The 20072-nt window shown below is 40.2% G+C and overlaps 1 protein-coding gene across 1 annotated transcript in view; it reads left to right on the top strand.

Moving 5' to 3' along the window:
• LOC129732962 (uncharacterized) overlaps positions 1-13469 on the top strand; it is a 31816-nt gene extending 18347 nt beyond the window's left edge. The window contains exons 3-7 of the mRNA XM_055694452.1: positions 10081-10320; positions 10388-10826; positions 10878-11213; positions 12799-12932; positions 12995-13469. Of these exons, the coding sequence (XP_055550427.1) occupies positions 10187-10320; positions 10388-10826; positions 10878-11213; positions 12799-12932; positions 12995-13253 (1302 nt within the window). The 5' untranslated portion in view covers positions 10081-10186 and the 3' untranslated portion in view covers positions 13254-13469. The remainder of the gene's footprint in view (positions 1-10080; positions 10321-10387; positions 10827-10877; positions 11214-12798; positions 12933-12994) is intronic.
• Positions 13470-20072: the final 6603 nt, after the last annotated feature.

Below are 20072 nucleotides of genomic sequence, written 5' to 3'. Positions count from 1 at the left end.
GTTGGCGATTGCTTTGATAGTGGTTTGGGGGTACTTATCGAAGAAGACTAGTAATAAATACACGCGAATCGTATATAGCAAAGCAACATCTGTGTGCTTCCATTCTTAGCGTGTTGTGTTGTTTGTTGTTCCGCCTCTGTCGGACCCTGTGTTCCGTGCGTCAGTATGGGATCGCTGAAGCACATTGGTTGTGGTATTGATATCCAAACATCGTGATTAGGTAATTTAACGAGCATAAATACATATGATTCGGCGCTGAATCCAGAGAATTTCTAGCTTCAGATTGTAATTTATGCTCGGCAGTTGTTCGGCTTTCATTATTTGGATAATTTCTCTATAAATCTCTATAGCAGCTTTTCTATGAGCTCACCTAATACACACAACCACATCCACAATCCGATATCGTGCCGATAGAGTCGAAACACACTTAACGCGACCTGGTCAGTTTGCGCGAGTGGTTAATTGTATGCTTTCGGCGGCCAGCAAACAGCACGTGTTGGTAATCATCGATTTCGACTTTCGTTTCCTCACTAACTTCGACGGATGGATGGATGGATGGGTAGATGAATGATTGAATGATGCGCGGCCAGCGCGAGAGTAGAGTAGAATAGAGCCAACAACGCACTCACCGGTTGCTTCGATTTGAACATACTCTCGTGGGCACGTCGAATGGGTGGTTGGAAAAACCAGCCTACTGGGGAGTGTGAGCGTGAGTCGCCAGAACTGGATGAATGTTGTCAATCGTACCATATCAGCTTCTCACTATCAGTGTTCCTGTCGGAAACAATGTGGGATTCCCAGAAGAGTGTGCACCGATCTCGGGTTTTGAATGAACCAGCCTTTGCCACACCTCTTGCGAAAGGTACCGTTTAAAAAAGCTTTATTTTGAAACAGGAAAATATTTACATAATGATTATTCACGAAAAGGATGAGGCGATAAACTGAGTTTGTTTTTTTTTTTCTAAGGTAGATGAACGATCGTGAGTTGCAAAATCTGTAATTTTGCAATAAGCAGGTACCGAAAATGGTAAACAAACTGCACGCGCAAGCTAGTTTTACCGTTTCACCTTAGCATCATTGTTTCTGATTCTAATGGCAGGAAAACATTGGGTCGATAATTGATTACAGTGAGGTTAGCGATCTTTCCTTGTGCCCTTTTTGTTCCAGCAAATGAATATAACTTTACGTAGGATGAACATTTGCTGTGAATTCCCTATATGAGGGGTTAAACACTTTTTCTTTTGACGCTCGTGAATGATACAGAGGATTCATCGGTTGCAGCATTTGATATAAAGTGGGCGTGACCAACCTGGTTATTAAGGTTATGCTGATATTGGTTCTTTAAAACAGTTAACCCTGTACAAGATTGGAACTCAACTTTACATGAAAAACGGTTGCAGGGGGTGTATCTGGGGTGTATTTCGGAACTTGTAATTAAAAATAAAAAAACCCAAATTCACAAATCTCGTACGTATCGTTTTTCGACCGAAAACCGAAAACTGTATTCGACCGAAAACGTATCGTTATTCGACCGAAATTTATTGACTCTTGCATACCTGACTCCTCCACTGCCGAAAAAAATGAAAGTTCTTTTACCTGCCACTCCGCGAGATCTAAACCGAATTTGATCCAACCTTTTCTAAAAGATCATAAATTTATCATAGTTCAAAAGAGAGTACGGAACATCTTGAAATTTTCCGTTGTTACGGATTTATTGAGGCGATCCGTGTGGTAAGTACTCTTCCAAGGACACAGGCTGTATTTAAAACGGTACCGAAACCTTGCTTGCGACATACCAAACATCAAGTTCTTGCAAAACAACACTGTTGCGGCATGTCGAAGAATTCAACCAGGAGTAGCCATCAGAAGTTCAAGTGACCAAATACCGACCGGTTTAGATCTTGCGGAATGGTAGGGAAAAGAAATTTTATTTTTTCGGCTCTGCAGAAGTCATGTACACAGGTGAATTGCCTAAGCCTTACGCTATACACCAAGGTTTATTTTTACGCAGGGGATCCCGATCAGAAAGGTAAAACAAAAATGAAACAAAAGCTGTTAGTTTGTTATGCGAAAAACGTTTCAGGTTGTGTTTACGATTTGATTCTGTAAAGTGTTAAAATAACGGAAATTATCACAAAAAATATTCATCATATCAAAATATGTTATTTGTATTTCGTGTAGATAGAGCTCCGAAATTCTTCAGTTATGTTCTTTTGATCGAGATGCGTTCTACATTTGTATGAGATCGCATAAAGAAAGACTTTTTGAGATGAAAACAAAACATAGCGACGAAAATTGTCCTAAAATTTTTGAACCTCGTTTGAATATAATAGTTGTCAATCTAGAGACCAAAATGCGATATTTTAAATTTTCAGTATTTACATAAAAAAAACTTGAATTTTTTTTTAACGGATATATCATTGCTTTTGATCTAAAATGGAAACGCACTTGAGATGAGGTTGATATCTTGTACCGTTTTTAAATTATGGAGGAAACAGTAAGTAAGAAAAACAAAGCTTCGAGTGGATTCTCCCTCTATCTCTGAGTTCCCTAAGTGACTCGCGCACGCGAGTTCTGCAACTTTCTGCTGTTTGTTGTTTATAACGATTCTGTCCACATAACGAAACGTGCAAATGTTACTACTACAGTTTAACCTAGAATAACGTTGTAGAAGGCTGTGTACTTGTCTCATGTGACGAAAACGTATTAGCACACGCGAGAAGAAACGATGGGTGACGTTACATTCGCCCTCACTTCTTGAAGAGGAAAACTTACATCACCTGTCACGCCGGCCTCATGGTAGAAATCACACATTTATAAGTCGTTATATAATTTTCACAGCTTTTTCCGTGTATGTAAATCTAAGTACGGGCAATTGAGGACTTACGAGTACTTTTCCTGCTCTTAGTCAATCATTATCCATTATCGGTGGACTCCTGTGCTTCACACGTGGTAAGCCAGCTTGGCAAACAATTTCGTGATCGTCGTTGGTTTAATTAGATAATAAAGTCTGTTTACTCGAAGTCCTTGACTGATTGCGCAGGGTTACCTACCTTTAAACCTGTCTTTTTTCTTTTCACCTGATGCCGGAGATAGTTCTTTCTCAGTGTCCTAATATACTTCTAGTGCAATTTGCTTTGCCTGCTACTTTGGCCATATTATTTTTTATGATGATGACCACATGCAGACGTCATAGATGTGCGATCTTTTCGAGGGCGGAAGCGGAAGGAGTTGCTACAGAATATACTCGGGAAGTTGATGGACGGATCGGCGAACCAGCTGGAGTGGACTTAAACGAGCGCATAGAAGTGCTGGGACTATCCGGATTAAAATATCCGGATATCCGACCTCGGATACAAGTTTCGAGAACACAACTTGCAGACACATCATTTGTTTATAGACTTTGAAGCGACGTACGATACAGTGAAACGCAACGAGCTGTGGCAAAGTATGCTTGAACATGGGTTTCCAACAAAACTAATTAAACTGTTACGTGCGATGCTTGACGGTTTCACATGAAGCGTGAGGACAGCGGGCGAATTTTCTGACGCGTTTGTGACGTTAGATGATCTGAAGCAAGGCGACGGGATCTCGAATTTGCTGTTCAACCTAGCTTTAGAAGGTGCAATACGAATCGTAGGTGTGCAGAGTACCGGCACCATTATTATCATTATTATTAAAAGGGAAGCTGCGCAAATTGGACTTACCATGAACACTGCCAAAACGAAGTACATAGTGGCTGGCAGAGAGCTTGGTAGTTCTGCGGTGCTGTTGGCGCTGCGGTGGAGAAGAATGGGGATTCCTTCGAAGTAGTCGACGAATTTGTTTGTCTTGCTACTCTCGTGACATGTGACAACGAGGTGAGCCGCGAGGTGAAGAGACGAATTGCGGCAACGAATAGGGCTTGGATTGCGTAACCAGTTTAAGTCCCGTAGCCCACAAATTCGAAATTTGCGATCTATAGGACTCTGATACTCCCAGGGGCGCTCTAAGGATCAACGAGCGCTTGGGTTTTTCAAGCGTAGAATCATGCGATAAATACTCGGAGGCAAACTAGAAAATGGCGTGTGGCGCAGGCGCATGAATCACGAGCTGTACGAAGTACATATTGTATCAGCTAGAAGATATTGTATCAGCTTGACAATATCAGCGTACAAACACGCTGATATTGTCAAGCTGATGAAACACGGCAGGTTAGAGTGGGCTGACCACGTAGCAAGGATGGCGGAAGAGTGACCGGCAAAGATAATATTTAGCGGAGAACCGGATAGAGTCCGACGACTTCGAGGCAAACCTCGCACGCGCTGGCTGTGTGCTGTCGACGAAGATGCCAGAGCAGCGGGTATAAGGGGGGAACGGAAAGGAACAGCCCAAGACCGAGTTTTGTGGAGGCGTAGTCTGGATTCGGCATAAAATCTCAACTATCTGTCGCCATAAAAGTAAAGTAAAGTAAAGCAAGTATGATAATGGTCCCACCATCATTGCCTTTGCCTTATAGTACCATGTGTCTGGTTCGACCTTGAACCACGTCGATTCGTTTTTCTTGTAATCGTTTTTACTGCCATCCCTCTCAGTAGCACTGCAACCAACCTCCTTTGGCCGTCGACACCCGATCATCCATCTTTTTGCTTCTACGGAGTTCTATAGTGTAACCCTTTCAGCTCCTTCAATTTCATGTACCGACTTACTTTTTAAAATCTATTGCATTCGCAAAAACTAATTTTTTTCTTCTTAGTTCTACCACCGTTTTCTTTTTTTTTCTTCTGAAAAAATACTTTTCTTCTTACTAAAGTGTACAATATTTTTTAATCTGTGTTTTCATTTTCCTGGATTGTATCGGAAGCTGTCGATTCTTTCCACATGACCTGGTCCAATCGGGACTGCTTTTACTAAAACTAGATCAGCCCCCACGGGCTGCCAGTCATTTGCTTTCTTTGCACTTTTCTTTTGACTCATTGAGATTGACGTAAAATAGTTTTCTCGTTTCCTGCGGATAAGTCTCAAATGTTAAATTGTTGTTGTTAAATTGTTGTTGTTAAATTGTTTTGTTAGAACAGAGGTTGAAATGTTGAGAAGCAAAAAAATAAATTGTATACTGATTGCTTTCACTTAACTCGGACATGTACCCAACATGCCGGAGTAGACAAAAAAGTCACAAACGTGCCGAAAGGAATGGTAAATGTAAAATTTCCAAAAAAAAATTTACAATTTAAAAATTATGCCGAATAATCGAGCCTAAAAATTCGGATAATCGAGTCTGACCTGTTTATCGTAGCGAGCGTGATAGAAATTTCGTCTTTATTCTCCAAACTCCATTATTACTTTCGTCATAAATGTGAACATATGCTTTTTTCAACTCTTCTAACTTTCATAACTTGCTTTGTTGTCCATCGTGGCATATTTTTTTCTGTTTAAACATCCTCGTCACTATGCTATAGGAAAAACTCTTCAACTATACTGCCGTCACGGTCGTGTTTTCATCCTACATACTCACATTCTACTTACACATCTCTTGGTATACAGTTGCCTGCATATTAGGGTGGGGAATCGTTGTATGGAAAAAATGAAACTTGATAGCAGAAAGCCAGAACCAAGTTTATTTTGTTCTATTTGGGGCCCCAAACAATCCTAAATTTATCGGACGTCGATTGGTTTTGTCTCCGCTTGGTGCATTGCATTTCAAATTTATATGGTGATTTGTATGGAAAAACCAACTTTTTTGCATTCTCCATCCTAAAGAGCTCAAAATGGTTCAAACCATTGGTTTCATGACTTCAAATGGAAGGTTTTTTGATGCCTAACAACTTGGCCGAAGACACTAAAGAGCTAGGGTGTCCCAAAAAAATGCAAGAGCTGTTCAAAGTTGAGTATGTCGAAATCTATGTTGCGAATCATTTTTTCTGCCAACACTGCCAGTGTACCGGCGTCAGTCAGATTTCCATCAGAAGTAACCTCTGGAACACGTTGTAGATTCTATATACGTCTAGAAAATTGGCCTAAATTGGTTTGCTTGGTCCAGCTGAGTGTATAAACTTCCGGTAAGTTTGGGGTTGTTTGGGGCCCCAAAAGGAACCAAAAAAACTTGGTTCTGGAAAATCGATCATTTTTCCCCACTGGCACTGCATATACTTCTAGTAGTTCTGCTGAAATCTTCAAAAGAAAAAAAAACTCAAATTCATAATATAAGTTTAAGCTGGTTATTATGAGATCTTTCCGATCTATTACCATTCCTTATTACAGTGGTCATTTCACTTGGAAATTGACATATGGTGCTTTCTACATGTTTCGGAGTTCCTGACTTGGTTCAATCGAGACGGCTTCTACTAGGAATAGATCACTTCACATGAGCTGCCAGTCATTCACTTCTTTATCATACATTATTTTGACTCCTTGAGGTTGGTCTTGACTTGTGCGTGGAAGTCGTAAAATATTTCCCGCTATCTGTTTATGTGTCCCATATGGTAAATTGCCCACCTTATTTTGCTTGTAAATGGAGGTGGGGATGCGTTCCGTACGTCTGTACAATCCGAATGCGGTGTACCCCGCGGATTAGTTTACTAAGTTATTATATTCCTAACAACTTTTTCCAGTTCTGGGAGCTTTACTGGGTGTCCCCGCGAAAGTGATACACTTTGATTATGCCATAAAATTAACTTCTTCTCTGTTCTTTCATTATTATGGTAGAATAGTACAGTCACAGTTGAATCAGTTCGTTTCAATTCATTCGCCTTTGCAGTTGATAACGGTCCGCAAACGCTTCTCAAGACTTGCACAAGCTGCACGAACAACTTCGATCGGCTTTTCATCATAGATTCTCACAGATGTTTTACTTCACTCAGCTTTTCTTGCATGTACCTTCAAATGCTGAACTCCAATGGGTTCGAATCTGGAGAGAAATTTCCGCTGCACCACTTTTGAACAACCAATGCCTTAAGCCCTGGCGCTAAATCTTGTTGTAGGCAGAAATTTTCTTCCCCAAATAATTGCTTGGTATAAGGCAGCAAATCGTCTTTGGCGACGTGTTGTAGATAGTACTTTTTATCATTGGCGTAACTACGGGGGGCTAGGAGGGGCTATAGCCTCCTCTAGGATTTCTGTAGCCCTTCCTAGACTTGATTACACCATTACTAATTTTGCTTGTTCAGTTGGAACTAGAGGACTGGGAGTTTCTAAATAATAATAATTTCTTTCATCGGCCACACCAAAATAGTTGTAAATCTACTTCAAAAAGGCAATAATTTAATAGAAACAATGACGTAATTGGATACGCATTTATTCTTTTTTGCCCTTCCTCTCTATCTCTTCCTCTGCTTTCATTGACGTGCGTTTTGATTTCATCATCAAATAACTGTCAAAATCCGAAAGCAGACATTTTCCCGAATTGTTTAAAGTTTTGTTTTCCTGATAACAATGAGAGCAATCGCCGATTCCGGTGAGTGATTTCAACTATGGATTTCGGTTCATATCACCACAAGTCAAATATTTCTCAGGAATAAAAAAGAATGAGAACAGTAGAGTAGATATTCGCTAATTTTTTGTCGACTTCCTTCAGCTACTACCGCAGTGCCGAAACCGGATCTCACGAGAAATATCTAAAAGTAAAAAAAAACTTGCTATACTGTTTTTGCATAAAAAAAACCTAGGTTTTTCTTTCGCCAACGCACTTTATTAATATTTACACCTCTGTCGATGAATAGCAGTGGCAACTTTCATTTGTAGGATATTGCTCCCCAAACCATCACAGCTGAAGTATTCTGAAATTGTGCCAGTCCTCTTCCATCGGTTGAAATATCATGAAGGTATGCTCTATATACACGTTTATTTTACTTGTTCAAAACAGCCTCCAACGTAAACAATTTTTCTTCTGAAAATGTATGTTTTGAGCAAAGTGCGTCTTTAGTAACATTCGAAATCTGGCAAATCCTGTAAGCAATATTTCATAATTCGTCAATCTTTTGTTCCATGAAAGCTCCGTATCCAAGGTCATTATGGATTATTTTACGACTCATGTTCATTTTACGAGCCATTTTTCTTACCGATCGGTCCAGGTTTCGCCGGATACGGTCTTTACCTGGAGCGGGGTTCAAGCTGCAGTCCGCACACCGTTTTTTATTCGATATCTGCTTAAAGACAACATTGCTTAATCTGCTTAAAGACAACATCGTTTGATGGTCATGTACACGAATAATCTGAAAAATTCAGATGTGACAGCTTGTTGCTCATTCCAGCAAGATACAAAATTTTGATTTGTTCTCTAGTTGAATCCAAGTGAACTATGAACATTTGTTGCGAATGGAGGCACAAAAACGTATCATTTTCACGGTGACACCCTGTATTCCTTAAACTTTTCTCATGAAACAACACTACATTTGTTTTAAAAATTTATGCACTGGAAGAAATTTTATTTGCGCTCATTAGAAACATTTTTTTAAAATTCTGAATATAATTACAATTGTGAGCATCTATTTAGAAGGTTAAGATTACCTGATTCCACGCCCACTTCTCAGTGAAAATTTCTTGATTATTAACTACTTTTTTCGTTTGTTTTACCGCTACCCCAAACTTTTTTACGGTTCTGTTTCCTGATCATCATCTCGTGAAAACATATAATATTTTCAGCTGTTCGCTTCTGTCGTTCGTTATGAGAAACCTCTCATATTCACGTAGCTTTAGTTTTCACCAAAAATATCGCAAATTCCCAAAGCATGGAGTGAGGTCTTTTTTTACACGAATGGGATCGCGTACAAAAAGACTTTTTTGAGCTGCGAATATAACGAGAAAAACCGTTTTAAAATGTTCGAACCTTGTTTGAATATGATAGAGGTCAATCTGGAGACAAAAATTCAACATTTTAAACATAAAATATTGAAATTTTTTTGAAAACGGATATATGATTATCATCAGCCTAAAACGGAAAACGTGATTGAAATAAGGTCGATATCTTGTAACGTTTTTAAGTAGCTAAGCAACCCGCGTGAAAAAAACCGTGTAAAAAAGACGTTACTGTAATTTGAAAACATTCTATAGAAAATACCTAGGTACAGGTATACCTCGATTTTCCGCACATTCTCGTTTTTGAAATGTGCGTAAAATCGAATTGTGCATTAAATCGAATCAAAAATTTTAATTTTTTTTATAGCCCAAAAGTAACTTCCGTAATCGGAAATGTGCAAGAAAACATGTAGGGGTCATCCAATTAGTATGTAACGCTCGAAAGGGGGGTTGGAAAGCTTGACAACTCATAGAAACAATATTAAGGGTCCAAAAAAGAGAGTGACATAGGAGCGGGGTCGAAGAAGATAATTATTTGCGTTACGTTAATAATAGACGTTCTTTCCGTGGGAAACTCACCCAGAACATATGCAAAATTCTTGAAAGGAATTACTTAAAACAATGAAATGGACGTGTGTGTATGTGAGTATATATGTGTATGTGTATGTGTGTTTGCGTGTGTACGTGTGTATGTGTGTGTATGTGCGTATATGCGTGTGGATGTGCGTATATATGTGTGGATGTGCGTATGTGTGTGTGGAAGTGTGTATGTATGTGCGTAGATGTGTGCGCGGTTATTTGTGCGTATATGTGTGTGTGCGTATATGTGTATATGTGTGTGTGCGTGTGTGTGTATGTGTGTGTGTTCGTGTGTGAGAGAGTATATGTGTGAAACACACATTTATTTTTACCCACATACACGCATTGAAAACAGCTCCTCTATCTTGTAACAGTACACTTTATACATAAAAGTTTTAGTAAATTACTCCAAAAGAGATTGTGTGCGTACGACGTCAAATATTCTACGCGTTAGACACGTATACAACCTTGTAAAAGTTCGCTGTTTCGCAGAAGAGGTCTTGTTGTTACTGTCTCCCGGTTTTCGGCAGATTTCTCAGTCTATATGGACGGCCCCTTATTAGCGAACCATGTCTAATATATATAACCCTTCATTACGCACAATTTAATGAAGAAAACATACGAATTTAAAATGTGTTTGAAAAAAGTGTGCGTAAAATCGAGGTAAAATGTGCGTAAAATCGAGGGTGCGTATAATCGAGGGTGTGTATAATCGAGGTATAACTGTAGGTACATCTCTATTCGATGCGTGAAACACAGCCAACGAATCGCATTGCTATTGATCGTAGTAGCCCGTTGTTTGTAACATACCGACACGAAGTTAAAGCCCTTAAAAATGGACTGTCAACAGAAGAGGAGAATCAATCGCTCCGGCAACGATCATGCAGCACTGGTGAGCCGTTCCAGTGGACGCAAGCAACCCGAGAAGCCTCCAGCGGTGGTGAGGGCCACCCAATCCGTTTGTAATCTGTACGACACTACCCGAAACGTACGTAAGAAAAACGAAACCATTTATTCCTACTCTTTTTTTGCACAGCTCGAGACTGGCCGCCCCGAAGACGCGCAACAAATTCACTGTGATTAATAAAGTTAAAACAATTCAGAAGCAACTTTTCTCTGTCCCGAAACCGGAACCTGCAGAACCGTCGTTGTCACCGGTGAAAAGATTTCCAGTGGAAAAATCGCTCACTATGATCGAGATAAGTTCGCCTTCCAAGAAGCAGAAGGAACAGGAAACCCACGACCAACAGGAAAACCAAGAGCACCAACAGGGACACGGATCATTAGAGGATCTGCTAGTGGCTGGCCGTTGCTCCTCGGCTACGGCTCTGCCCCGCGAAGGATTGGATCGAATGGTCAGCCGCAGTAGCAAACTGATCTACGAAACGGGATTCAAGTTGCTGTTGAAGTGCTACCGGAACAAAAAGAGGGAAATTCATCAATTAAACACGCTACTCTGCAGAAAGGAGAATGACGTAAAAATTGATTTATCAAAAATGGAAGATATAACTTTGAGAGATTTTCAGGTTTCAAAATTCAACAGTAAATTTCAAACGATACAATCGCTGTATCAAACCGAATGCCGAAACCACGAGCTGGCCAGAAGTGATATTCGTTCACTGAAGCTGAAACTGAAAAACTTAAAGGCTAATTTGTTGGAAGAAAAAACAGCCCACCTTGCGAAGGTATCCGAGCTAGAAGAATCGCTTGTGCGGCGTGGTGAATTGCAGTCCCAGCTGACGTCAACGGAGGACGAATTGGCGAAGGCAATCATCTGCTGGCATGATTTCGAGTGCAAATGGAAACAGGAAGAGGAGCGCACTGGGCTGCTGAAAAGCGAAAAGCTGGAGCTATTGAAACAGGTAAATATTCGTTTTTTTTTGCACCGCCGCTTGGGTAAGTGGCGTCTAACCATTTATTGTCTGGCGCCTCGCCGTGTGTTAGTCATCGATGAATTTATGATTTACTTTATATTTTTGACTTCATGTTAATTTTCAGTTTAGAAATAATTCTATGAATAGATAAAACTAGAACATAAAATGCTTGCAAAAATGGCAAAATTGGTAAAATTTGAAGTTAAATAACCCGTATTTCACTAATCGCATCATATATGCATCAGTTTCATTCATATTCGGAAACATGAAACTGTCAGACGTAATTTCCATCGCCTGGTGTTGCCTTCCGACAGGCTCAATTATCTCTCACAACTGAGTGACATGAATAAATTATCCGTCCATTACAAACTCGCATGCATTTCCGGATTCCTGCCGGCAGGAAACGAGAAAAGCGCTGAAGCTATACGGTCTTGTTTGTACCAACCGGAAAATGGTTGCAGCAGGGGTAGAACACTTTCCCATCCAGCGGTCAAGTTCAATGCCGCACGAGTCTGAGGAAAAAATCAATATTCCACTCTTTATCCTACCATTCGGTTTACCGAATCTAGGACATGATTTACCTCTATGGGTATGCTTTTACCGAGAATCGAGCATTTCGGTAAACTGGCAGGCTGCAGCTAAAGTGCATTTGGAAACTGGGAAACAATTCCCAGAACGAACTGTTATTCCACGAATTCATTCTTTCGACTTCAAAATATATGCTCGTGTTTATGGAAATTTGAATATGCGGGAAAAACCACTCGGCACATGCAACATAAATTTTATAGTAGTCAATTTTCGTGTATTTTGTTAGCTTTACGATAGTTTTCGTCAATCAATCCATTTCATCATAGTTTCGAGTAGGAATTCCCATCATCAACAGATTTCGTATCGATCCATCAAGCGGCAACAATCGCTGTCACGCCTAGTTACATTCGCATGTAAATGTTGCTTATGTAACCTGAACCGCGGGTCTAGCGGGTGGCGAACGGAGTAATTTATGCTCCTGCAGGGCCCAAGTGGCTGGCCGCTGACGGCGTGAATCATCCTTAGCGCCATCCTACACTTGCCCTCTGATATCGATATCATTCGCGCCACAAACCCGACAAGCATTGCATTAGTCAGATGGTAAAATTCTTGGAAATGATACCTACGACACTCGGGAAAAGGACATATCAATTCTGCTGTAGCAAAAAATGTGTTTCCGACAAAGGGCCACAAACATTGCTACAGACAGGACAACGAAAGCTTGAATGAGACGAATGTATTGGTGACTGGTTGTAGTAGTGGGAAAGGAAAACTCGGAGCATGCGTCTTCCGGTGACTGCAACCGCGCCACGAGCCGTTTACCAATCACGGCCCAGTATGATGTCAACTTTAGAGCGCGCCAACGGAAACGCGTGACATGGTTGTGACTTCGTTAACATGGGACATAGTGGGGCACTAAGGGTTAGGTTAGTGAGCTTGTGGAAATATATTCCGAAGGAATGCTTCTCTGCTGAGTCATCACCAAATAGCTACTCAAAATTCGCACAATCTTTTAATTACTAAAACAGCATTTGACTTCTAACAGATCGATATGCTCGAAGATAATTTCAAAAATTTTGAACATGATTACAATAGAATGCTTGCTGATCACATCAACGCTCAAAACATGTACGAAGCACGTATAGGCAGCTGCCAGAGAAAACTTGAAGAAGTTACCAGGTATAATATTTGAAAAAATATAATAAAACTGTGATCAATAATATTCCAACTATTTTTTCCAGCCAATTGGCGGGATATGAAATGGACTGTCAGCTGCTAAAAGAGTGGAACGTCCGCCTGGCGGCTGATCTGGCCCAGGTCAGAGGAAACTATCAATCGACCTACAGTTACCGGATGAAACATTTTTTCGCAAATCTACCTAGGAAGCCCGGCTTTTACGTGCAGTATGTGATATATCTCCTCGTTCGGGGAGCTCCACTGCCGAAAAGACCGTCTCCAGTGCGGGATAACTTTCACCAGATGAATATTGTTCGTTTTTGAACAGTTTTTTGATTTATTTACTGCTGCCGTTTGTTTTGCTCACCCCAATGAGATTTATTTAGTTTCTTTTTTTTCAATTAATTGATGTAATATACAATTCTTTATTCTTACTAAGCGGTATCTTCATAATCTGTCGCAAAGCAGCCAGTCATCCAATGCTGCAACCAAATTTGTGACGTTCAAGCTGCTGATAATATCTCACAACAATAAACAATATATTTTCCAATACAAAACCAGTTTTGAGATCGAAATTACTTTAAAACTACAGAACTGAGAATGTGTACATTTTTCATCACACACTTCTGCTGATCTGCTGTTTATTGCTACTTTAACCTGTTTCAAATTTGCAACTAATATTAAGAAGCGTTTCAGACTCAATATTCATAAATAGAACACCAGTGTCGACTCGATTAACGGTCGAATAATTGACTACATACAATAACACTGATCAACAGAGGTGCACTCCAAAAGCTTAAACCGGAAAAAATGAAAGATTATAGCTATGAATTTTGGTGTCCCTAGCCTTTTTTTTCCATTTTGTCGACCAGTATTATGGTTGCTTTTCCGTGATTGATTGGACCTAGTAAAACTGCACAATGAATCAACTGAACGGAGTTGAGAGTGACCGACCATTCTCATTGTACAAGTTTTAGTAAGTCAATACTTTTTGAAAGATCAATATCGGCGTAGTGACTTTTGCTGTTTGCAGATTGTGTTAACCTCTGCATCTCCACAAATGTCAAAAGAAGGAGGTTTTTATTAATACGGAAGGGAACGTTGGATCAGGCTTCACCCTGATAAGCGATGCGATCATAACTCCCATCCATTTCTCTTCAGCTATTTACGGTTTATTCTCTATTCAGCCGGCTTATTAGAGAATCGCAATCAGCTAATTTATATTTGGTATCTGAGTGGACCAACATCCAATAAGAACGCTTTTGGGACCGCGCAAAGGTGTGTGTGGTTCCTTTCTATAGAGCACAAAATTGTGGAACTTCCTGGTATAAGATCGATCGGCTATGTACAGTGCTGTGTGGGATATCTCAGTGAAATGCAAAATGATATACTACACGATGTGGTGATTTTAACCAACATACCATTGAAAGACTGTTGGGGCCACGCACAAGTGTGTGTGGTTTAATTGTAAGACACGAAAGTTAAATTTTCATTTTTGGAACCGAGTCAAACTAACAAACAATGAGAATGACTTGAGGCCACGACAAGTGTGTGTGATTTGTCTAGTGAATATCAAAGGTGTATTTCCAGGCGTTTAATTAAAAATGAAAATAATTTTTATTCTATTCTTATTCTATTCTATTTTCACAAGAACAATAACATTTACAGAAAAATATCACTTCAGGTGAATGACTCTTTACCCCCTTCAAGAAATTTTCACACACTATTTCACTCTAACATGTTCAGTCATACAATTCTTCCAAGCAAACGAAGATCGAGGGAAAAAGTACACAGTGGACCATTGTAAGAATAAAAATGTACCGGGAGAGAAGTAGATGCCATCCAACGGAGATAATAAATTTAAAAAAATGCTCCGGAATAGTGAGGTATAATGCGTAGAAAGAAAATCAGACCAACCGAATGCACTGACGATCATATCCAAACCGTGAGATCCCAATGCTATTGGATGACTCGGAAGTTTGGCGGAAAGTCTTTCATTCTGGGTGATGATAGTTCCTTACCTCTATCAAAGTCCCAAATGTCCGAAAACAGCCCAAACAGTTTATTAAGCTCCACGGTGCACAAGGATAATTGAAAGGCCGAGAAAGCAACTCATCACAGCAACAAGATAAAAATCTGCATCCGGAAAATTGATGCGGCTTCCATCCAACAGCCAAGTTTCGGTTAGCCAATTTATGCCGAAATAATGGCCAAAATCGCCTTCTTAAGGCCAGAAAAGGCCAAAAAAGAAAATGATCCCAAATTAAGCTCAGAATGGCCGAAATCGCCTTTTAAAGGCCAGAAAAGGCCAAAATAGAAAATGATCCCAAATTAAGCTCAGAATGGCCGAAATCGCCTTCTTAAGGCCAGAAAAGGCCATAAAAAGGAAATGATCCCAAATTAAGCTCAGAATGACCGCAATCGCCTTCTTAAGGCCAGAAAAGGCCAAAATAGAAAATGATCCCAAATTAAGCTCAGAATGGCCGAAATCACCTTCTAAAGGCCAGAAAAGGCCAAAAAAGAAAATGATCCCAAATTAAGCTCAGAATGGCCGAAATCGCCTTCTAAAGGCCAAAAAAAGATATGATCCCAAATTAAGCTCAGATTGGCCAAAATCGCCTTCTAAAGGCCAGAAAAGGCCAAAATAGAAAATGATCCCAAATTAAGCTCAGAATGGCCGAAATCGCCTTCTAAAGGCCAGAAAAGGCCAAAAAAGAAAATGTTCCAAAATTAAGCTCAGAATGGCCAAAATCACCTTCTAAAGGCCAGAAAAGGCCAAAAAAGAAAATAATCCCAAATTAAGCTCAGAAAGGCCGAAATCGCCTTCTAAAGGCCAGAAAAGGCCAAAAACAGATATGATCCCAAATGAAGCTCGGATTGGCCAAAATCGCCTTCTAAAGGCCAGAAAAGGCCAAAATAGAAAATGATCCCAAATTAAGCTCAGAATGGCCGAAATCGCCTTCTAAAGGCCAGAAAAGACCGAAAAAGAAAATGATCCCAAATTGAGCTTAGAATGGCCAAAATCGCCTTCTAGAGGCCAGAAAAGGCCAAAAAAGAAAATAATCCCAAATTAAGCTCAGAAAGGCCGAAATCGCCTTCTAAAGGCCAGAAAAGGACAAAAACAGATATGATCCCAAATGAAGCTCGGATTGGCCAAAATCGCCTTCTAAAGGCCAGAAAAGGCCAAAATAGAAAATGATCCCAAATTAAGCTCAGAATGGCCGAAATCGCCTTCTAAAGGCCAGAAAAGACCGAAAAAGAAAATGATCCCAAATTGAGCTTAGAATGGCCAAAATCGCCTTCTAAAGGCCAGAAAAGATCGAAAAAAAAAATGATCCCAAATTGAGCTCAGAATGGCCGAAATCGCCTTCTAAAGGCCAGAAAAGGCCAAAATAGAAAATGATCCCAAATTGAGCTCAGAATGGCCAAAATCGCCTTCTAAAGGCCAGAAAAGGCCGAAAAAGAAAATGATCCCAAATTGAGCTCAGAATGGCCGAAATCGCCTTCTAAAGGCCAGAAAAGGCCAAAAACAGATATGATCCCAAATGAAGCTCGGATTGGCCAAAATCGCCTTCTAAAGGCCAGAAAAGGCCAAAATAGAAAATGATCCCAAATTAAGCTCAGAATGGCCGAAATCGCCTTCTAAAGGCCAGAAAAGGCCAAAAAAGAAAATGTTCCAAAATTAAGCTCAGAATGGCCAAAATCACCTTCTAAAGGCCAAAAAAGGCCAAAAAAGAAAATAATCCCAAATTAAGCTCAGAAAGGCCGAAATCGCCTTCTAAAGGCCAGAAAAGGCCAAAAACAGATATGATCCCAAATGAAGCTCGGATTGGCCAAAATCGCCTTCTAAAGGCCAGAAAAGGCCAAAATAGAAAATGATCCCAAATTAAGCTCAGAATGGCCGAAATCGCCTTCTAAAGGCCAGAAAAGACCGAAAAAGAAAATGATCCCAAATTGAGCTTAGAATGGCCAAAATCGCCTTCTAGAGGCCAGAAAAGATCGAAAAAGAAAATGATCCCAAATTGAGCTCAGAATGGCCGAAATCGCCTTCTAAAGGCCAGAAAAGGCCAAAAAAGAAAATGATCCCAAATTGAGCTCAGAATGGCCAAATTCGCCTTCTAAAGGCCAGAAAAGGCCGAAAAAGAAAATGATCCCAAATTGAGCTCAGAATGGCCGAAATCTAAAGGCCAGAAAAGGCCAAAAACAGATATGATCCCAAATGAAGCTCGGATTGGCCAAAATCGCCTTCTAAAGGCCAGAAAAGGCCAAAATAGAAAATTATCCCAAATTAAGCTCAGAATGGCCGAAATCGCCTTCTAAAGGCCAGAAAAGACCGAAAAAGAAAATGATCCCAAATTGAGCTTAGAATGGCCAAAATCGCCTTCTAAAGGCCAGAAAAGATCGAAAAAGAAAATGATCCCAAATTGAGCTTAGAATGGCCAAAATCGCCTTCTAAAGGCCAGAAAAGATCGAAAAAGAAAATGATCCCAAATTGAGCTCAGAATGGCCGAAATCGCCTTCTAAAGGCCAGAAAAGGCCGAATTAGAAAATGATCCCAAATTGAGCTCAGAATGGCCGAAATCGCCTTCTAAAGTCCAGAAAAGGCCAATAAAGAAAATGATCCAAAACTGAGCTCAGAATGGCCAAAATCGCCTTCTAAAGGCCAGAAAAGGCCAAAAAAGAAAATGAATCCAAATTGAGCTTAGAATGGCCAATCCCAAATTGAGCTCAGAATGACCGAAATCGCCTTCTAAAGTCCAGCAAAGGCCAATAAAGACAATGATCCCAAATTGAGCTCAGAATGGCCAAAATCGCCTTCTAAAGGCCAGAAAAGGCCAAAAAAGAAAATGAACCCAAATTGAGCTTAGAATGGCCAAAATCGCCTTCTGAAGGCCAGAAGAGATCGAAAAAGAAAATGATCCAAAATTGAGCTCAGAATGGCCAAAATCGCCTTCTAAAGTCCAGAAAAGGCCAAAAAAGAAAATGATCCCAAATTGAGCTTAGAATGGCCAAAATCGCCTTCTAAAGGCCAGAAAAGATCGAAAAAGAAAATGATCCCAAATTGGATCAGAATGGCCGAAATCGCCTTCTAAAGGCCAGAAAAGGCCAAATAAGAAAATGATCCCAAATTGAGCTCAGAATGGCCAAAATCGCCTTCTAAAGGCCAGAAAAGGCCGAAAAAGAAAATGATCCCAAATTGAGCTCAGATTGGCCGAAATCGCCTTCTAAAGGCCAGAAAAGGCCAAAAAAGAAAATGATCCAAAATTAAGCTCAGAATGGCCAAAATCACCTTCTCAAGGCCAGAAAAGGCCAAAAAAGAAAATGATCCCAAATTAAGCTCAGAAAGGCCGAAATCGCCTTCTAAAGGCCAGAAAAGGCCAAAAACAGATATGATCCCAAATGAAGCTCAGAATGGCCAAAATCGCCTTCTAAAGGCCAGAAAAGGCCAAAATAGAAAATGATTCCAAATTAAGCTCAGAATGGCCAAAATCGCCTTCTAAAGGCCAGAAAAGGCCAAAATAGAAAATGATCCCAAATTAAGCTCAGAATGGCCAAATTCGCCTTCTAAAGGCCAGAAAAGGCCAAAATAGAAAATGATCCCAAATTAAGCTCAGAATGGCCAAAATCGCCTTCTAAAGGCCAGAAAAGGCCAAAATAGAAAATGATCCCAAATTAAGCTCAGAATGGCCAAAATCGCCTTCTAAAGGCCAGAAAAGGCGAAAAAAGAAAATGATCCCAAATTAAGCTCAGAATGGCCAAAATCGCCTTCTAAAGGCCAGAAATGGCCAAAATAGAAAATGATCCCAAATTAAGCTCAGAATGGCCAAAATCGCCTTCTAAAGGCCAGAAAAGGCCAAAATAGAAAATGATCCCAAATTAAGCTCAGAATGGCCAAAATCGCCTTCTAAAGGCCAGAAAAGGCCAAAATAGAAAATGATCCCAAATTGAGCTCAGAATGGCCAAAATCGCCTTCTAAAGGCCAGAAAAGGCCAAAATAGAAAATGATCCCAAATTAAGCTCAGAATGGCCAAAATCGCCTTCTAAAGGCCAGAAAAGGCGAAAAAAGAAAATGGTCCCAAATTAAGCTCAGAATGGCCAAAATCGCCTTCTAAAGGCCAGGAAAGGCCAAAATAGAAAATGATCCCAAATTAAGCTCAGAATGGCCAAAATCGCCTTCTAAAGGCCAGAAAAGGCGAAAAAAGAAAATGATCCCAAATTAAGCTCGAATGGCCAAAATCGCCTTATAAAGGCCAGAAAAGGCCAAAATAGAAAATGATCCCAAATTAAGCTCAGAATGGCCAAAATCGCCTTCTAAAGGCCAGAAAAGGCCAAAATAGAAAATGATCCCAAATTAAGCTCAGAATGGCCAAAATCGCCTTCTAAAGGCCAGAAAAGGCGAAAAAAGAAAATGATTCCAAATTAAGCTCAGAATGGCCGAAATCGCCTTCTAAAGGCCAGAAAAGGCCAAAATAGAAAATGATCCCAAATTAAGCTCAGAATTGCCAAAATCGCCTTCTAAAGGCCAGAAAAGGCCAAAATAGAAAATGATCCCAAATTAAGCTCAGAATGGCCAAAATCGCCTTCTAAAGGCCAGAAAAGGCCAAAATAGAAAATGATCCCAAATTAAGCTCAGAATGGCCGAAATCGCCTTCTAAAGGCCAGAAAAGGCCAAAATAGAAAATGATCCCAAATTAAGCTCAGAATGGCCAAAATCGCCTTCTAAAGGCCAGAAAAGGCCAAAATAGAAAATGATCCCAAATTAAGCTCAGAATGGCCAAAATCGCCTTCTAAAGGCCAGAAAAGGCCAGAAAAGGCCAAAATAGAAAATGATCCCAAATTAAGCTCAGAATGGCCAAAATCGCCTTCTAAAGGCCAGAAAAGGCCAAAATAGAAAATGATCCCAAATTAAGCTCAGAATGGCCAAAATCGCCTTCTAAAGGCCAGAAAAGGCCAAAATAGAAAATGATCCCAAATTAAGCTCAGAATGGCCAAAATCGCCTTCTAAAGGCCAGAAAAGGCCAAAATAGAAAATGATCTCAAATTAAGCTCAGAATGGCCAAAATCGCCTTCTAAAGGCCAAAATAGAAAATGATCCCAAATTAAGCTCAGAATGGCCGAAATCGCCTTCTAAAGGCCAGGAAA

This window comes from Wyeomyia smithii, chromosome 3, assembly GCF_029784165.1.
Source record: "Wyeomyia smithii strain HCP4-BCI-WySm-NY-G18 chromosome 3, ASM2978416v1, whole genome shotgun sequence".
NCBI classification, from domain to species: Eukaryota; Metazoa; Arthropoda; class Insecta; order Diptera; family Culicidae; genus Wyeomyia; species Wyeomyia smithii.
This window is presented reverse-complemented; position numbering and strand designations above follow the sequence as displayed.